Source organism: Hyla sarda, chromosome 3 (assembly GCF_029499605.1).
Source record: "Hyla sarda isolate aHylSar1 chromosome 3, aHylSar1.hap1, whole genome shotgun sequence".
Lineage (NCBI taxonomy): Eukaryota > Metazoa > Chordata > Amphibia > Anura > Hylidae > Hyla > Hyla sarda.
This window is the reverse complement of record NC_079191.1, coordinates 437,312,867-437,333,266: the sequence shown is the minus strand read 5'-3', so window position 1 is coordinate 437,333,266 and position 20,400 is coordinate 437,312,867. Positions and strand designations below refer to the sequence as shown.

Below are 20,400 nucleotides of genomic sequence, written 5' to 3'. Positions count from 1 at the left end.
CAAGGGCCCTGTAAGTCACGGTACTTACCACGTCTTACTAATAATTTGATTACTATAAATTCTAAATAATAAATATCATCATTTAACCTATTTAGCCAGTTGTGTCCATGCACCATTTACCCTGAGCCCCAATTCTTTCTTGTAAAATATTACCAATTTCATTCACCTTGGGTATAGGTGATTTTTTTTGGGTAGCCCGGGTTGCTGTTGGTTACGGTGAGGACAAAGAGCCACTCCAAATCCCCTTTTTAATCTACATTTGTAAATTACTTCTATTAGAAAAAATAAAAAAAAATAACCCTTTCAGTACTTATCAGTTGCTGTATACTACAGAGGAAGTTGTGTTGTTCTTCTCAGTCTGACCACAGTGCTCTCTGCTGACACCTCTGTCTATGTCAGGAACTGATAGGAGCAAATCCCCACAGCAAACCTCTCCTACTCTGGACAGTTCCTGACATGGACAGAGGTGTCAGCAGAGAGCACTGGTCAGACAGAAAGGAAATTCAAAGAGAAAATAACTTCCTGTGGAGCATACAGCAGCTGCTAAGTACTGGATTAAGTTTTTTTTATATAAGTAATTTACAAATCTGTATAACTTTCTGGCACCAGTTGATTTTAAATAAATTGTTTTCCACCGTGAGTACCCCTTTAATTGTATGAAAATTACCACTTGGGGGCACCCAAAACAAACCTGTACCCAGGCGTCCATGACCCTAGTCCCGGCCCTAAAACATTTAGAGGTTAAATGGAAACCGCAACATGTGGGTCCACAAACTCACATAGATGCGGCATTGCCTGACCACTTGGGTCCTTCCCTTGGACATAAATTGCTTTCTTGCCGTGCTTTACACCGACTCCCTTCTCCGGTCATACGATACAGCAGAGTTATTGACACAGTTGGGTGGACTCCACTTTATCCAGGGTGGGGCCCATTTTGTTGCCAACTTGGCATGAAGCTCAGCCCTGCTTGTGCCCCCAGGTGCCCGTGCCCGGCATTCCTCACTAATGCTCTCGTTTTTGACGTGTAAATCTGTCCTGCTGTTTTTAGATCCCGCAGCCACGGCTTGTTTGCTTTAGTGTTGTTGCAAATCAAGAACTGTGTCTATTATCTGCGTCTCCAGCAAACACGCAGAGAGTCATTTCAGGTCAGGCCTGCGCCTGAACAATCCTCCCCCCCCACCCCGAGAACAGGGATCTGCTTCACATTTCACATCCAGCGTGTCTGCCGGGTTATACAGCGGGGCAGTCGGCTCTGTTCACATCTGCATTCAGGCTTCGGTATCCAATGCAATCCTCAGTGGTCCTCCGATTCCATCGCACAATAGATACCTATGACTGATGCCACAGACTAATGATGGTGTTTCCCAGCCAGGGGGCCTCCAGCTGTGGCAAAATTACATCTCCCAGCATGCCCGGACAGCCAACTCCCATCATGCTAATGCTAAGCAGCAGGTATCATGGTCTGGGCAGTGCATGGGAGACCAACAATTCTCAGAGCAGTGTTTCCCAACCAGTGTACCTCCAGCTGTGGCAAAACTACAACTTCCAAGGGCGTTACATCCAGTAGGTTGCACTAGAGAGCTAGTATTTGTTTCCCATGGGGACATTGCATGGCTCGGTGGTAACCCTAAGGCAGTGTTTCCCCAACCACTGTTGCAAAACTACAACTCCCATCATGCTAATGCTAAACAGCAGGTATCGTGGTCTGGGCAGTGGATGGGAGACCAACACCAATGTTCAGAGCAGCGTTTTCCAACCAGGGTTCCACCGACTATTGGAAAACTACAAATCCCAGCATGCCCGGACAGCCATTGGCTGTCCGGGCATGCTGGGAGTTGTAGTTTTGCAACAGCAGGAGGCATCCTTGTTGGGAAACACTGACTTAGGCTGCATTCACACCACGTTTTTTCAATACAGTTCCCGTATACGTTTTCAATGTGAAAACCGTATGCCAAAAGATGCATCTGGTCGCATCCGTTTTGCATCTTGTACGGTTTTGTCCGTTTTTTTTTCTCCGTACCCAAAACCGTTGGACCTGGTGAAAAACCGTATTAAACAGTATACTTTTTTTTTTTTAACATGAGAGTCAATGGGAACCGTACAGGACCATATGGGCATACGGTTCCATCCGGTTTTCACCTTACGGTTTTTTACTTTGCACAGTATTTTTCTTGGAATTTCAATCAAACAAGTGAAACTTTATTCATAATGGAGTGAAAAGTTAAAAAACGTATACGTTTTTTTCTTTAAAAAACTGATGCAACCGGACATCATTTTTCAAACCATATACGGGTTAAAATTTGTACACACGTTTTGATACAGTTTAGTCCGGTTTTGAGGAATCCGTTCTTCATCAAGAACCTAATACGGGAACCGTATTGCAAAAACGTGGTGTGAATGGACCCTGGTAGGACACTTTCACAACATATGCTGCAAAAAAATATGAAAAATGATGGAAAAAATAACCCTGTATTGTAGATGCTGGATGGAACACCAAAAACCTAAAAGACCCCATTAATAGTCAGTGTTGTCCGTCAGGTGCCATCAGTTTTCCTGGCATTCAGTGGAACCGGCACCGGTATAATTGCCAAAACAATAGTACTCCTGAACGCTGGTGTGAACGGGGCCTCATGATTGATTTTACCGAAATGTTGTTTTTATGGGTAATAGCTCTGTATTCCATCAAATACGATGGAGACTGCGACAAAGGTTCCAACGCAGGTGTGAACAGAGCCTTAACCACACAAAGAGTACTCAGACTTTAAAATCCCATCATGCAAATTTCACCAAGTCTGTGCTCTAGTCTCTTTTACTAAAGGGGTTCTCTGGTGGAAAACATTTTTTTTTAAATCAACTGGTGCCAGAAGGTTAAACATATTTGTAAATTACTTCTATTAAAAATGTTTAATCCTTCCAGTACTTATTAGCGGCTGTATACTACAAAGGATTTTGTATTTTTGGATTTCTTTTCTGTGCTCTCTGCTGACACCTCTGTCCATTTTAGGAACTGTTCAGAGCAGTAGAGGTTTGCTATGGGGATTTTTCTCCTTCTCTGGACAGTTCCTAAAATGGAGAGAGGTGTCAGCAGAAAGCACTGTGGTCGTGACAGAAAAGAAATCCTAAAAGCTGCAGCCGGCTATTTACCCTTTAGAGGCTGACAGAGGTGTCTAAAGGAAGATTTAAACCATCCTTGTTGGTCCAGTGTGGATCGAGGGGGGGGTCATCCACTGTAGAGGTAGCCAGCCCTCTGCTCTTCATTCTCACCAGGCTCTACCAAATGATCGCAGAACACGCAGATCAATGAAAATCTATGAACTCCATTGATCTGTATGAGGAATCAAATGATTCCTCCTAAAAGTCCCATAAGGGACCAATTTAATGAAAGAAAGGTGATCTGGAGATCTAGACTACAGTCTCCTAATTTCTTCATCCTGACATTTCACCTGCCAGTGAATGAACAGACATTAATAGTTCTTTTCACTTTTCGGCTGGACGTCATGCTTTACTTTGTCTGACTTTATATGTAGTAACAGAACTATGAAAACTTTACATGGCGAGCATCCTAAGGGTATGTTCACACTATGTAATTCCCGCGGAATGCCGCGAACGGAATTACGTGCTGGGAACATAAACATCAGTGTGAATGGGTTTCCGCGAGACCCGTTCACACTGTTCCGCGCAAAGAAAGAACATGTTCATTCTTTGCGCTTAAGTCCGCAAACACTGCATAGCCGTCAATGGTGACAGCGCAGTGCCGGGCGGTCCTACCGCCGAAGTATTGTGGCAGCGGCCGCCAGAATCTAATCTTCGCTCGCGGAATTCTGCGAGCGGAGATTCCGTTCATTATCCGTAGTGTGAACATACCCTAAATCTCCCCTCCTGCTCTGCTGCATTGCTTGATCTTTAAGGAATGTAATTCTAGTAATAGATAAGGTCAGTGTTTCCCAACCAGGGTGCCTCCAGCTGTTGCAAAACTCTAACTCCCCGCAGGCCCATACAGCTGGAGGCTGTCCGGGCATGCCCGGGAGTTGGAGTTTTGCAACAGCTGGAGGCACATTGGTTGACCAACACTGCTCTGAGCATTGTTGTTTGTCTTCCAATTCTCTGCCCAGACCATGATACCTGCTGCTTAGCATGCTGGGAGTTGTAGTTTTGCAACAGCTGGAGGCACATTGATTGAGAAACACTGCTCTGAGCATTGCTCTTAGTCTCCCATCCACTGCCCAGACCATGATACCTGCTGCTTAGCATGCTGGGAGTTGTAGTTTTGCAAAAGCTGGAGGCACCCTGGTTGGGAAACACTGCTCTGAGCATTGCTGTTGGTCTCCCATTCTCTGCCCAGTCCTGGTACCTGCTGCTTAGCATGCTTTGAGTTGTAGTTTTGCAAAAGCTGGAGGCACCCTGATTGGGAAACACTGCTCTGTGCATTGCTGTTGGTCTCCCATCCACTGCCCAGACTAAGATTCCTGCCGCTTAGCATCCTGGGAGTTGTTGTTTTGCAACAGCTGGAGGCACACTGGTTGGGAAACACTGTATAAGTGAATTGCTTTGCTATATACACAGATAAAGTAGAGTTGCCCTTTAAAGGACAACTGCAGCGAAATTTATTTATCCCCTATCCACAGGATAGGGGATAAGTGTCTGATCGCAGGGGGTCCGACTGCTGGGGGGGTCCCGAGATCTCCCGAAAGGGGCCTCGGCATTGCCGCTCTGTGCGCCGGCTAATGCGCGTAGCGTCGAGCTCACTGAGGTCAACAGATACGCCCACCTCCATACAGTCCTATGGGAGAGGCGGGAGGCACGAACGCTGCCTCTCCCATAGAGATACATAGAGGAGGCGTGTCGGCCGTGGCGTCCTCCTGCACCGGAGAGCCGCGGCACTGCCAGGGCCCCGTACAAAAGATCGCGGGGAGTCCCAGCGTTCGGACCCCCGCGATCAAACACTTATCCCCTATCCTGCGGATAAGTTTAATTTACTGCAGATTTCCTTTAAATCTGATCCTCCGCCGCGTGCTTTTAGCGCACATTACTAATAGTCACTGATGCTCTATAATTCTGACTTTCGGAACAGCGACATCTGATTAAGTATTTGTTATTTCAGGTTTTTTTTTTTCCGCCCAGTGCCAAATCGACACGTTCTCCTGCCAGCTTATCCTGATAGCCGAGGGCTCGAGAGCGTAATGAGAGGATTCTGGTGCCGTGGACTCGGGCTGTGGGCGTATTTTTATGTTCCTGATTAAGTCGATTATCTCCAGTAGTGGGAGAAAAATAGCTGCAGATTAGAGAACATACGGTCCGGTGCTGACACACGCCAAGGCGAAGGGGACAGGGAGAAAACGCTGAACGCTGTGGCTTAAAGGGACTGCGACAGCCGGTTATTATCTAATCATAGACCAGTGTTTCCCAACCAGGGTGCCTCCAGCTGTTGCAAAACTACAACTCCCAGAATGCCCGGACAGCCAATGGCTGTCCGGGCATGCTGGGAGTTGTAGTTTTGCAACAGCTGGAGGCACCCTGGTTGGGAAACCCTGCCATAGACCTACCATGTATTCGGGAAGTCTTCAGACCCTGTCACTTCTGTCCTGTTGCCCCTTGTGTCCCCATCTTGATTTATTGCAAAGGAATAACTATAACCTTGCATTGACATAAGTATTCATACCCTTTACTATAATATGTCACGTAAGTATTCATACCCTTTACTATAACATGTGACAAAAGTATTCATACCCTTTACTTAGGACTCAGGTGAAGCCCCTTTGGCAGTGATTCCGGCCTCCAGTCTTCTTGGGGATGAGGCCACAAGGTTTACACACCTAGATTTGGGGATTTTCCTCCATTCTTCTTTTCAGATCCTCTCAGCTCTGTCATTTTGGATGAGGACGGTCGTTGAAGCCATTTTCAGGTCTCTCCAGAGATGTTCCATTGGGTTTGGCCTCTGGCTGGGCCACTCAAGGACATTCACAGAGTTGTCCCTAAGCCGCTCCTGTGTTGTCTGGCTGTGTGCTTAGGGTCATTGTGTTGTTGGAAGGTGAAACTTCTGGCCAGTCTGAGGTCCGGAGCTCTGGATCAGGTTTTCATTAGGAATATGTCTGTACTTTGCTCCATTCAGCTTTCCCTCAACCCTGATCAGTCTCTCTGTCCCCACAGCATGACACTGCCCCCACCATGCTTCAGGGATGGTATTGGGCAGGTGATGGGTAGTGCCTGGTTTCCTCCAGACATGATGCTGCCCCCACCATGATCACTGTAGGGATGGTATTGGGCAGGTGATGGGCAGTGCCTGGTTTCCCCCAGACATGATGCTGCCCCCACCATGATCACTGTAGGGATGGTATTGGGCAGGTGATGGGCAGTGCCTGGTTTCCTCCAGACATGATGCTGCCCCACCATGATCACTGTAGGGATGGTATTGGGCAGGTGATGGGCAGTGCCTGGTTTTTAGATATGATGCTGCCCCCACCATGATCACTGTAGGGATGGTATTGGGCAGGTGATGGGCAGTACCTGGTTTCCCCCAGACATGATGCTGCCCCCACCATGATCACTGTAAGGATGGTATTGGGCAGGTGATGGTCAGTGCCTGGTTTCCTCCAGACATGATGCTGCCCCCACCATGATCACTGTAGGGATGGTATTGGGCAGGTGATGGGCAGTACCTGGTTTCCTCCAGACATGATGCTGCCCCCACCATGATCACTGTAGGGATGGTATTGGGCAGGTAATGGGCAGTGCCTGGTTTCCCCCAGACATGATGCTGCCCCCACCATGATCACTGTAGGGATGGTATTGGGCAGGTGATGAGCAGTGCCTGGTTTCCTCCAGACATGATGCTGCCCCCACCATGATCACTGTAGGGATGGTATTGGGCAGGTGATGGGCAGTGCCTGGTTTCCCCCAGACATGATGCTGCCCCCACCGTGATCACTGTAGGAATGGTATTGGGCAGGTAATGGGCAGTGCCTGGTTTCCCCCAGACATGATGCTGCCCCCACCATGATCACTGTAGGGATGGTATTGGGCAGGCGATGGGCAGTGCCTGGTTTCCTCCAGACATGATGCTGCCCCCACCATGATCACTGTAGGGATGGAATTGGGCAGGTAATGGGCAGTGCCTGGTTTCCCCCAGACATGATGCTGCCTCCACCATGATCACTGTAGGGATGGTATTGGGCAGATGATGGGTAGTGCCTGGTTTCCTCCAGACATGATGCTGCCCCCACCATGATCACTTTAGGGATGGTATTGGGCAGGTGATGAGCAGTACCTGGTTTCCTCCAGACATGATGCTGCCCCCACCATGATCACTTTAGGGATGGTATTGGGCAGGTGATGGGCAGTGCCTGGTTTCCCCCCAGACATGATGCTGCCCCCACCATGATCACTGTAGGGATGGTATTGGGCAGGTGATGGGCAGTGCCTGGTTTCCTCCAGACATGATGCTGCCCCCACCGTGATCACTGTAGGGATGGTATTGGGCAGGTGATGGGCAGTGCCTGGTTTCCCCCAGACATGATGCTGCCCCCACCATGATCACTGTAGGGATGGTATTGGGCAGGTGATGGGCAGTGCCTATTTTCCTCCAGACATGATGCTGCCCCCACCATGATCACTGTAGGGATGGTATTGGGCAGGTGATGGGCAGTGCCTGGTTTCCTCCAGACATGATGCTGCCCCCACCATGATCACTGTAGGGATGGTATTGGGCAGGTGATGGGCAGTGCCTGGTTTCCTCCAGACATGATGCTGCCCCCACCATGATCACTGTAGGGATGGTATTAGGCAGATGATGGGCAATACCTGGTTTCCTCCAGACATGATGCTGCCCCCACCATGATCACTGTAGGGATGGTATTAGGCAGGTGATGGGCAGTGCCTGGTTTCCTCCTCCTGTCTGGGAAAAGCTTAGATGGGTCTGAACACCGCAGTGACATCACGTACAGATGTATTCTCCTGCAAGAAATCAACCAGTTTAGGACCTGCTGCTGAATAAAGCTAAATTACAATGTTGGGGGTTGTAGTGATGGCTCTATGGGATATTCCATGTTGTACCTGAAACGGATACATAGAAGAGACACTTAATGGATTTCATAGGAAACTAGAGGACTTGATATTTATTGGGGATTAATGTGGGAAAATGTGGAAGTACCAGAGGAATAACCCCCCCTCCTCCCCCCATCCTGTGTCATCCAATAAGAGAATCCTTCATTCCTGGATCCAACCATAAGTCTGTGTTAAGATATAATAATGATAATCATCTCCTCCTGACATATAATTATCAATGAAGGATGTCATTATCTTTACGGCTGACGTCAGCACCGAGCAATGCCCCGTACCTGTATAACCTGTGTACGGAGAGGACGCATCACATGACAAGCAGCTGATGTCCTCATAGGACACCGCCAGATCATTGTACTGTTTACAGTGGAGGAAAAAAGTATTTAGTCAGCCACCAATTGTGCAAGTTCTCCACTTAAAAAGATGAGAGGCTGTAATTATCATCATAGGTTATAACCTCAACTATGAGACAGAATGAGAAAAAAATCCATAAAATCACATTGACTGATTTTTAAAGAATTTATTTGCAAATTATGGTAGAAAATAAGTATTTGGTCAATAACAAAAGTTCATCTCAATACTTTGTTATATCCCCTTTGTAGACAATGAAAGAGGTCAAACGTTTTCTGTCTTCACAAGGTTTTCACACACTGTTGCTGGTATTTTGTCCCATTCCTCCATGCAGATCTCCTCTAGAACAGTGATGTTTTGGGGCTGTTGCTGGGCAACATGGACTTTCAACTCCCTCCGAAGGTTTTCTATGGGGTTGAGATTTGGAGACTGGCTAGGCCACTCCAGGACCTTGAAATGCTTCTTACGAAGCCACTCCTTCGTTTCACGGGCGGTGTGTTTGGGATCATTGTCATGCTGAAAGACCCAGCCACGTTTCATCTTCAATGCCCCTGCTGATGGAAGGAGGTTTTCCATCAAAATCTCACGATACATGGCCCCATTCATTCTTTCCTTTACATGGATCAGTCGTCCTGTCCCACTGCAGAAAAACAGCCCCAAAGTGCATGATGTTTCCACTTCTCCCAATCCTCTTCTGGATCATCCAAATGCTCTCTAGCAAACTTCAGACGGGCCCGGACATGTACTGGCTTAAGCAGGGGGACACGTCTGGCACTGCATAATTTGAGTCTCTGGCGGCGTAGTGTGTTACTGATGGTAGCCTTTGTTACTTTGGTCCCAGCTCTCTGTGGATCATTCACTAGGTCCCCCCGTGTGGTTCTGGGATTTTTGCTCACCGTTCTTGTGATCATTATGACACGACAGGGTGAGATCTTGTGTGGAGCCCCAGATCGAGAGAGATTATCAGTGGTCTTGTATGTCTTCCATTTTCTAATAATTGCTCCCACAGTTGATTTCTTCGCACCAAGCTGCTTGCCTATTGCAGATTCAGTCTTCCCAGCCTGGTGCAGGTCTACAATTTTGTTTCTGGTGTCCTTCGACAGCTCTTTGGTTTTGGCCATAGTGGAGTTAGGAGTGTTACTGTTTGAGGTTGTGGACAGGTGTCTTTTATACTGATAACAAGTTCAAACAGGAGCCATTAATACAGGTAACGAGTGGAGGACAGAGGAGACTCTTAACCTCTGAAGGACCCATGACGTACCGGTACGTCATGAGTCCGCTCCCGTTCTAGAACACCATGGCATGGCCTCGCGTCATAGCGGGTCGGGCCCAGCCTCTAACAATGGCCGAGACCCGTGGCTAATAGCGCGCGGCACTGATTGCGGTGCCACGCGCTATAAACCCTTAGGACGCGGCGGTCAAAGTTGATCGCCGCTTCTAAAGTGAAGCTAAACTTCAGATCACGGCGCAAAAAATTAGCCCTCATACTGCCCAAAACGTGGAAAAATAAAAAAGTTATAGGGGTCAGAAGATGACAATTTTAAACATATTCATTTTTCTGCAAGTAGTTATGATTTTTTTCAGAAGTACGACAAAATCAAACCTACATAAGTAGGGGATCGTTTTAATCGTATGGACCTACAGAATAAAGATGGTGAAAAAAATACTGTGTACAAAGCAGAATTGGTGGCCTAAAAAATAAGCCATCATATGGATTTTTAGGTGTAAAATTGAAAGAGTTATAATTTTTTAAAGGTAAGGAGGAAAAAACTAAAGTGCTAAAACAGAAAAAACCCCGATCCTTAAGGGGTTAAAGGTCTATAAGAGCCAGAAATCTTGCTTGTTTGTAGGTGACCAAATACTTATTTTCCACCATAATTTGCAAATAAATTCTTTAAAAATCAGACAATGTGATTTTATGGATTTTTTTTCTCATTCTGTCTCTCATAGTTGAGGTTATAACCTATGGTGACAATTACAGCCTCTCATCTTTATAAGGGGGAGAACTTGCACAATTGGGGGCTGACTAAATACTTTTTTTCCCCCACTGTATATCTAAATATAAATTACAGGAAAGATGAGATATTGTATGTATATACAGTTGACTTATCCTGTACTGAGTTATATCTTGTATTATACTCCAGAGCTGTACTCACTATTCTGCTGGTGAGATCACTGTGTACATACATTACATTACTTATCCTGTACTGATCCTGAGTTATATCCTGTATTATACTCCAGAGCTGTACTCACTATTCTGCTGGTGAGGTCACTGTGTACATACATTACATTACTTATCCTGTACTGATCCTGAGTTATATCCTGTATTATACTCCAGAGCTGTACTCACTATTCTGCTGGTGAGGTCACTGTGTACATACATTACTTTACTTATCCTGTACTGATCCTGAGTTATATCCTGTATTATACTCCAGAGCTGCACTCGCTATTCTGCTGGTGAGGTCACTGTGTACATACATTACATTACTTATCCTGTACTGATCCTGAGTTATATCCTGTATTATACTCCAGAGCTGCACTCACTATTCTGCTGGTGAGGTCACTGTGTACATACATTACATTACTTATCCTGCACTGATCCTGAGTTATATCCTGTATTATACTCCAGAGCTGTACTCCTTATTCTGCTGGTGAGGTCACTGTGTACATACATTACATTACTTATCCTGTACTGATCCTGAGTTATATCCTGTATTATACCCCAGAGCTGTACTCACTATTCTGCTGGTGAGGACACTGTGTACATACATTACATTACTTATCCTGTACTGATCCTGAGTTATATCCTGTATTTTACCCCACAGCTGTACTCACTATTCTGCTGGTGAGATCACTGTCTACATACATTACATTACAGCCTGTACTGATCCTGAGTTATATCCTGTATTATACTCCAGAGCTGTACTCACTATTCTGCTGGTGAGGTCACTGTGTACATACATTACATTACTTATCCTGTACTGATCCTGAGTTATATCCTGTATTATAGTCCAGAGCTGTACTCACTATTCTGCTGGTGAGATCACTGTGTACATACATTACATTACTTATCCTGTACTGATCCTGAGTTATATCCTGTATTATACTCCAGAGCTGCACTCACTATTCTGCTGTTGAGGTCACTGTGTACAGACATTACATTACTTATCCTGTACTGATCCTGAGTTATATCCTGTATTATACCCCAGAGCCGTACTCACTATTCTGCTGGTGAGGTCACTGTGTACATACATTCCATTACTTATCCTGTACTGATCCTGAGTTATATCCTGTGTTATACTCCAGAGCTGTACTCACTATTCTGCTGGTGAGGTCACTGTGTACATACATTACATTACTTTTCCTGTACTGATCCTGAGTTATATCCTGTATTATACTCCAGAGCTGTACTCACTATTCTGCTGGTGAGGTCACTGTGTACATACATTACATTACAGCCTGTACTGATCCTGAGTTATATCCTGTATTTTACCCCACAGCTGTACTCACTATTCTGCTGGTGAGATCACTGTCTACATACATTACATTACAGCCTGTACTGATCCTGAGTTATATCCTGTATTATACTCCAGAGCTGTACTCACTATTCTGCTGGTGAGATCACTGTGTACATACATTACATTACTTATCCTGTACTGATCCTGAGTTATATCCTGTATTATACCCCAGAGCTGTACTCACTATTTTGCTGGTGAGGTCACTGTGTACATACATTACATTACTTATCCTGTACTGATCCTGAGTTATATCCTGTATTATACTCCAGAGCTGCACTCACTATTCTGCTGGTGAGGTCACTGTGTACATACATTACATTACTTATCCTGTACTGATCCTGTATTATATAGGCCAGTTTTTCCCAACCAGGGTGCCTCCAGCTGTTGCAAAACTACCACTCCAAAGGCTGTCCGGGCATGCTTGGTGTTGTGGTTTTCCAACAGCTGGAGGCTCCCTAGTTTGTAAACACAGCTATGGACTCTAACATATCACATTTGTCTTGCTCAGAAATCTGCATTCTGCTACTCTATCCCCAGGATGCAGTGTTTTTGGAAGGTCTGCTATCAGGACAGTTAAGGGTTGGCTCCGCTGACATGCAGGCCGGGGCTCATCTTCCTGTGTTTGCTTTGGTTTCCTCTCCAGTTATTTTAGGTCTGAGGTGTGAAAAACAAGATAAATAATCTCCTCCCCGTATAAATATCACAGAAGACATCTTTGTGACAGCGAAGAGTTAATATTATGAAATAGTTGAATGTGACAAGACACCTTGGAATTCTGTGATCATTGTATGATACTTGGCATCAGGTGACTCCTTGATCCTTGATGCCAGACATGACTCAGTGGTACCTGGCATCAGACATGATAGTATTATATTTGTCACTATGTCTTGGTATAACTGGGAACAATGAAACCAGGATAAGGAATAGTAAGACCCTGTACCCCCTTTTTATTGGTGTGTATTTAGGACTGCTATATGTTTCCCTATTAAACCTAGGAGAAATTTAACAAGAACTGGTCCTCCGAGGTGCCAGTTGGGGGTAAATTGCTAGGGTTGCAGTGAAATGTGTAATTGAGGGTTCCTATAGATCAGTGTTTTCAACCTTCTTAGCATTAGAGGTATCCTTGGGTAAAAAAATTACCTTGGGGCACCTCTACCAAAACGACTATTGCTATATTCAAGCAACGCACAATGCATATAAATTAATGTTAGCTATTTAAACTAATGCAGGGCTAACATTTCAGCCCCCCTCTAGCAATAATCACATTCAGAGCTTACGTCTTCTCCCCACAGCAGTAATCACATTCAGGGCTCACATCTCATCTCCCCTACAGTAATCACATTCAGCGCTCAAACCTCATCCCCTCAGCAGTAATCACATTCAGCGCTCACATCTCATCCCCTCACCAGTAATCACATTCAGTGATCACATCTCATCCCCCTCAGCAGTAATCACATTCAGCTCTCACACCTCATCCCCTCAGAAGTATTTACATTCAGTGCTCACAGTTCATCACCCCCTGCAGTAATCACATTCAAGGCCCACATTTCATCCCATCAGCAGTAATCACATTCAAGGACCACACCTCATCTCCTCAGCAATATTTACATTCAGCGCTCACAGTTCATCACCCCCTGCAGTAATCACATTCAAGGCTCATATCTTATCCCTCCAGCAATAATCACATTCAGGGATCACATCCCATTCCCCCAGAAGTGATCACATTCAGGGATCACAACCCATTCCCCCAGCAGTAATCACATTTAGAGCCCACCTCTTATCCCTCCAGCAATGATCACATTCAGGGCCCACATCTTATCCCTCCAGCAGTAATCACATTCATGGTTCATATCTCATCCCCCTCAACAGTGATCACATTTAGAGCCCACATCTTATCCCTCCAGCAGTAATCACATTCAGGGCTCATATCTCATCCCCCTCAGCAGTAATCACATTCAGGGCTCATATCTTATCCCTCCAGCAGTAATCACATTCAGGGATCACATCCCATCCCCCCAGCAGTGATCACATTCAGAGATCACATCCCATCCCCCCAGCAGTAATCACATTTAGAGCCCACATCTTATCCCTCCAGCAATGATCACATTCAGGGCCCACATCTTATCCCACCAGCAGTAATCACATTCAGGGTTCATATCTCATCCCCAAAGCAGTAAGCACATTCAGGGATCATATCTCATCCCCCTCAGCAGTAATCACATGCAGGGCTCATATCTCATCCCCCTCAGCAGTAATCACATTCAGGGCCCACATCTCATCCCTCCAGCAGTAATCACATTCAGGGCTCACACCTTATCCCTCCAGCAGTAATCACATTCAGGTCTCATATCTCATCCCCCCTCAGCAGTAATCACATTCAGGGTTCATATCTCATCCCCCTCAGCAGTAATCACATTCAGGGATCACATCCCAACCCCCCAGCAATATTTACATTGTCATCTGTCATGATTGTATGATACTTGGCATCAGGTGACTCTTTGATCCTTGATGCCAGACATGACTCAGTGTTACCTGGCATCAGATGTGATAGTATGATATTTGTCACTGTGTCTTGTTATAACTGGGAACAATGAAACCAGGAAAGTGCATCCTCCAAAGTACCAGTCAGGGGATCAGGAATAGTCAGACCCTATACTCCCCATTGCTTCTGTTGATGTGTATTTAGGGCTGCTATATGATTCCCTATTAATCCTTGAAGAAATTGAAGAAGAACTGGTCCTTCGGGGTGCCACTTGAGATGACAGCTACAGAGCCCTGCTCATCCTTGGCCTCCTGATTCATGATCAGAAAAAGAGTAAAGACTGACACCCACAGTGAAACGAGAGATATCCCCTCTATCGGTATATAAAATGATTGACAACCCCCGTGTGTGCTATGACTAATAATGGTTGTCACCCTGCATCTGCTACTTATATAGGAATCCTAGAGAACTCAACAATGACAGCAGAATTGTATCATATGCAGAAAACTGTAGTATCCTAATCCAGGACCCCAGACCCCTGCGCCCCCTGTTCTCCACATTACATGGCGATGCTCTGCACTGGGGTAGATCATGTGTTATTCTATGTAACCTGTAATTTGACAAGAATTCTGACCTCATCCATATGTCGCTCCGCGCCCTTCTAAAAAACATATTTGCCGGCTGAGTCAGCGGCCTGGTCCACACCCCGCACTATAAACATATGTATAAATGCAGATAAGCGGCCGCCCGGCATATAATGAGCGGGTGGCTCCTCTGCAGGAACAGCCCGACATTGTGCCTCCAAATGGGAAATGTTATTATAGATGGGGCTGAGCCCACAGGTGCCAGGGGACCGGGCCTGAGCCTCTTAAAGTGCATCACGGAAGGTCATAGGGGGGTCCCCCGATTGGACCCCTCAATACAAGTTTGGGCACCCTTAGATTGCAATAGGCACACATGATATTCACATGGGGGGGTCTACTGGTCACCAGGGGTCTTGCCCCGTGCCTACTTGCTATAAGGAGGCCCATCAGGTACTCACCTACTTTGCATTATCCTCGTCCGAGCCGCTTCAGTAATATGTTATCTATTACTCAGGGCATGACCGCCATTATAATGACACACATCTTTTTCCAAGCCCTGAATGGCATAAGGGTCTGTGGCTGTGTAAGGAATAGTGTAATGTTCAGCGTAAGACAGTAAGTAGGTGGAGGCATCCTAAGGACACAGGTCACACACACCGATGAGTCAGCCATATTTGTAAACACTGACTGATCCACATTGTGCTCAATAGAGAGACAAGGCCGGATTCCTTCCACCTGCGAGATGACATCACCTCCAACACGAAAGCAAAACCTGCAAGAAGTCTGCAGAAGGGACCCTGAGCCCACCCAAATTCTGCAGAAAGGACATTAAGCCCATTCAAACTCTGCAGAAAGGACATTAAGCCCATTCAACCTCTGCAGAAAGGACATTAGGCCCACCCATACTCTGCAGAAAGGACATTAGGCCCACCCATACTCTGCAGAAGGGACACAGAGTTCACCCAAACTCTGCAAAAGTGGTGCCAAGCCCACCCAAACACTGCAAGAGGGACATCAAGTCCACCTAAATACTGAAGAAGGGACTTAAAGCCCACCTAAACACTGCAGAGGGGACATCGAGCCCACCCAAACACTGCAGATGGGACATCGAGCCCACCCAAACACTGCAGATGGGACATTTAGCCCACACAAACACTGCAGAAGGGACATCGAGCCCACCCAAACACTGCAAGAGGGACATCGAGCCCACCCAAACACTGCAGAAGGGACATCGAGCCCACCCAAACACTGCAGAAGGGACATCAAGCCCACTCAAACCCTGCAGAAGGGACATCAAGCCCACCCAAATTGTGGAGAAGGGACGAAAGTACAAAGAATGATGAAAACCCAGCACAGCTAAGACACCTTATTGACTTTGATCATCTACAACCTACACAACATACAATATGGGTACAGCATAGTCCTGATATGGGTGCTCAATCCCACCAGATGAAATGAATGCAATCAAGGCGGCACCAGCAGAATAGTGAGTACAGCTTTGGGGTATAATACAGGATATAACTCAGGATCAGTACAGGATAAGTAATGTAATGTATGTACACAGTGACCTCACCAGCAGAATAGTGAGTACAGCTCTGGAGTATAATAGGATATAACTCAGGATCAGTACAGGATAAGTAATGTAATGTATGTACACAGTGACCTCACCAGCAGAATAGTGAGTACAGCTCTGGAGTATAATACAGGATATAACTCAGGATCAGTACAGGATAAGTAATGTAATGTATGTACACAGTGATCTCACCAGCAGAATAGTGAGTACAGCTCTGGAGTATAAGACAGGATATAACTCAGGATCAGTACAGGATAAGTAATGTAACGTATGTACACAGTGACCTCACCAGCAGAATAGTGAGTACAGCTCTGGAGTATAATACAGGATATAACTCAGGATCAGTACAGAATAAGTAATGTAATGTATGTACACAGTGACCTCACCAGCAGAATAGTGAGTACAGCTCTGGAGTATAAGACAGGATATAACTCAGGATCAGTACAGGATAAGTAATGTAATGTATGTGCACAGTGGTCTCACCAGCAGAATAGTGAGTACAGCTCTGGGGTATAATACAGGAGATAACTCAGGATCAGTACAGGATAAGTAATGTAATGTATGTACACAGTGACCTCACCAGCAGAATAGTGAGTACAGCTCTGGAGTATAATACAGGATATAACTCAGGATCAGTACAGGATAAGTAATGTAATATATGTACACAGTGACCTCACCAGCAGAATAGTGAGTACAGCTCTGGGGTATAATACAGGATATAACTCAGGATCACTACAGGATAAGTAATGTAATGTATGTACACAGTGACCTCACCAGCAGAATAGTGAGTACAGCTCTGGAGTATAATACAGGATATAACTCAGGATCAGTACTGAGTACAGTAATATCATGAGTCTTGTGATAAATGTATGAAGCTCTGAATGTATCTCACATTACAGCAATGGTATTGATGTCACTTTAGCACATTGGTCTGCACTTTTGTTTTGTTCTGTGTTTCTGCTGTGATTTTCCTATTTTCTGTGACATAACGGTTATACATTTGTCTTGTTGCAGCGCTCTCGGGGGTTCCTCCGCTCTTCACATCCCAGCTTTCCCAAGCGGCGGCTGTCTGATAGATTACGTGCCTCAGGTCTGTCAGCTACTGACCAATAAGGTAGGCTCGATGACAATTGTTTTATGTGTGTTACTTTTGTTTTTTAAAGCATAAAGCAGCTCTGAGACCCTTTAGCAGAACAGCAAAACCATTGGCCAATTTATATATGTTGTGTAGTTTGATTGTTATTTTTCACAATAAGGACCTAGCAGAGCTGATCTCCATACCTCTGAATGTGAGATTCTTCCCCACAGAATCTCAGATAACTTGGACCAACCCTGCTGGCATTATAACTAAGCTACATTACGTTACTTATTTAGAATTATACCCTTTATTTTTCTTCAGAGCTGTACTCTGTTTATACCTAAATATAATTTACTGATCCTGAGTTATAGCCTGTATTATACTCCAGAGCTGTACTCACTATTCTGCTGGTGGGGTCACTGTGTACATACATTACATTACTTATCCTGTACTGATCCTGAGTTATATCCTGTAGATCTTTTATTAAAAAATATAAAACATTACAAAAAGAACAAACATCACCATAACACAAACAACATACACCTGTATAATATATACAAAAATGAGTCCATATTAGTCCAAAAATGTCCAACCAAGTATCTTCTGGTCCAGCCTCATTCTCACCAAACACACCGCTATAACAACAACTACTAAACACTCTACAATAATAATAATACTTACAGTAATAATAATAACAACAATAATAACTAAAAACTGGTCCGGTTGCATTTCCCCACCCAAAATAATAAATATGTGTCAAACCACCAACAAACACCGCAAACAGAAAAACAGAATATACAATGTTTTAGTTTTTTTTGGCCCTGTGCTGGTCCCGCATCCCATGCCCCCAGTACATGATAACAGACGTCCATGAACCAGTCCAGGATTTTTTTTATTTTTTTTTAAATAAAAAGTCCCACACAGAAACCCCCCTCCCCCCATCTACCCACCACCCAACCTAACACTAAACCCCAACACAACACAACCCCTAGAAAAAAAAAATACAATATATATACATATATACACATATAAATAAATGTACAAACAAAACAAATATATACAAAATAATACAAACCAAACAACAAACAACAAGAAGGCTTTTCAATCACACAAACCCCTAAAGCTCAAGTTCAGTGCCTGCAAGCCCTATATCACCATATATCTACAGCACAAAACAAAAAGACTAATGTGCCAGCATCAGCCCACCACCAGGGGGAGACAACAGGCTAAGGCACTTTAAAGGCAGAGCCCCTCCACAGACGAGAGGCCCTGCCAGCACCCAGCCTCTCGTACTCCAGAGAACGCACCTTCACCAGGTCACCTAGAATGTTCCTAACCACCTCACCCACAGGGAGGATTTTACGCTGCGTCTACACTAAACATTGTGCGTTCCACGTGTAATACCTGACCACTGAGCTGACTAGGAATAAAGTGCACCGGTCCCAGCCTCCAAGGTTTCTGAATGCCCCATAGGCCAATTCCGCATAGGAGAGACTGGCCATCCGAGGCCAACCAATGGAAGCGCCCACCCTGTTGTAAACCTCTGTGTTAAAGGGACAATGAAGCAGAAAATGCTCCATGCTTTCCAGCATGCCTCCACACTCTTCGCGGGGACATCCCCGGTCATCAGAGCTCCTGCACTTCAGATTGTCCCTCACACACAGTTTCCCATGGAAGCAGCGCCAAGTCAAGTCCCAAAACTTCAAGGGGATCCTGATAGAATTCAAAAGCTCTAAACCCACCTCCAGATCCCGACTTGGGCAGTCCTTGAATGCCAATGGCCTCTGGAAATGAGAAGACAGGACCCTCTTGTCAAGGAATTTCCTCGACAGAGTCCTAATCTCCCACATCCCCAGACCCCACCGACGAATAACCTTCAGAACCGGGGTAGCATAAGCCGGGAGATGTCCGTGTGTTGTGTGTGAAGATCCTTCATTTGCCCTCTTGTCTCCCATTCCTGGAAGAAAGGCCGAAACCATCCCCTACAGGAGGATACCCACGGAGGAGCCCTCTCTGACCAGAGGTTTGCTATATTGGTCTTAAGAAAGGTATTCACTAAGAACACCACAGGGTTGACCATACACAACCCCCCTAGTCTCCTCGTACGGTAAGTAACCTCCCTCTTCACTAGGTTCAGTCTATTCCCCCATAACATTTGGAAGAACACACTGTAGACCCGGGTCCAAAGAGGTTCTGGCAACATGCATACACTGCCCAGATATATCAGCAAAGGGAACAGGAAAGTTTTCATCAGGTTAACCCTTTCCCGGAGGGTCAAAGACCAAACCTTCCACTGATCCACCTTCTGAGCGGCGATCTTAAGCCTGCTTTCCCAGTTTTGTTTGGGGTAATCCCCTTGACCAAATTCGATGCCGAGGAAGGGCGTCCGGGAGATCAAAATCAGGATCTCCCCCTCCCAGCCAGAGACTCTCACACTTATCCTGATTGATCTTGGACCCGGATGCCTCAGAGTAGCGGTCCACCTCTGACATCACCCATCTGCCCTCCTCTTGTGAGGAGACAAACACGGTGACATCATCAGCATACGCTACTGCCCTCAGAGCCGAATCCGGCACCACCAGGTCCATTCTCACCCCCGCCAACGGTCCACAATCAATCTTTCTAAGGAAAGGATCGATTGCAAACAGGTACAGCAAAGGGCTCAAAGGACAACCCTGACGGACACCAGACCCAACCTCAAAAGAGCGGCCAATCCAACCATTCACAAGCGGGAAACTCTCTGCCCCTACATACAAGGT

At 45.7% G+C, this 20,400-nt stretch overlaps 1 protein-coding gene across 2 annotated transcripts in view; it reads left to right on the top strand.

Annotated features, from left to right (window-relative positions):
- BABAM2 (BRISC and BRCA1 A complex member 2) overlaps nucleotides 1–20,400 on the top strand; it is a 271,976-nt gene that overhangs the window by 181,375 nt on the left and 70,201 nt on the right. For both annotated transcript variants that reach the window (XM_056568576.1, XM_056568575.1), the window contains exon 8: nucleotides 17,578–17,677. In XM_056568576.1, coding sequence (XP_056424551.1) covers nucleotides 17,578–17,677 — 100 coding nt within the window. The remainder of the gene's footprint in view (nucleotides 1–17,577; nucleotides 17,678–20,400) is intronic.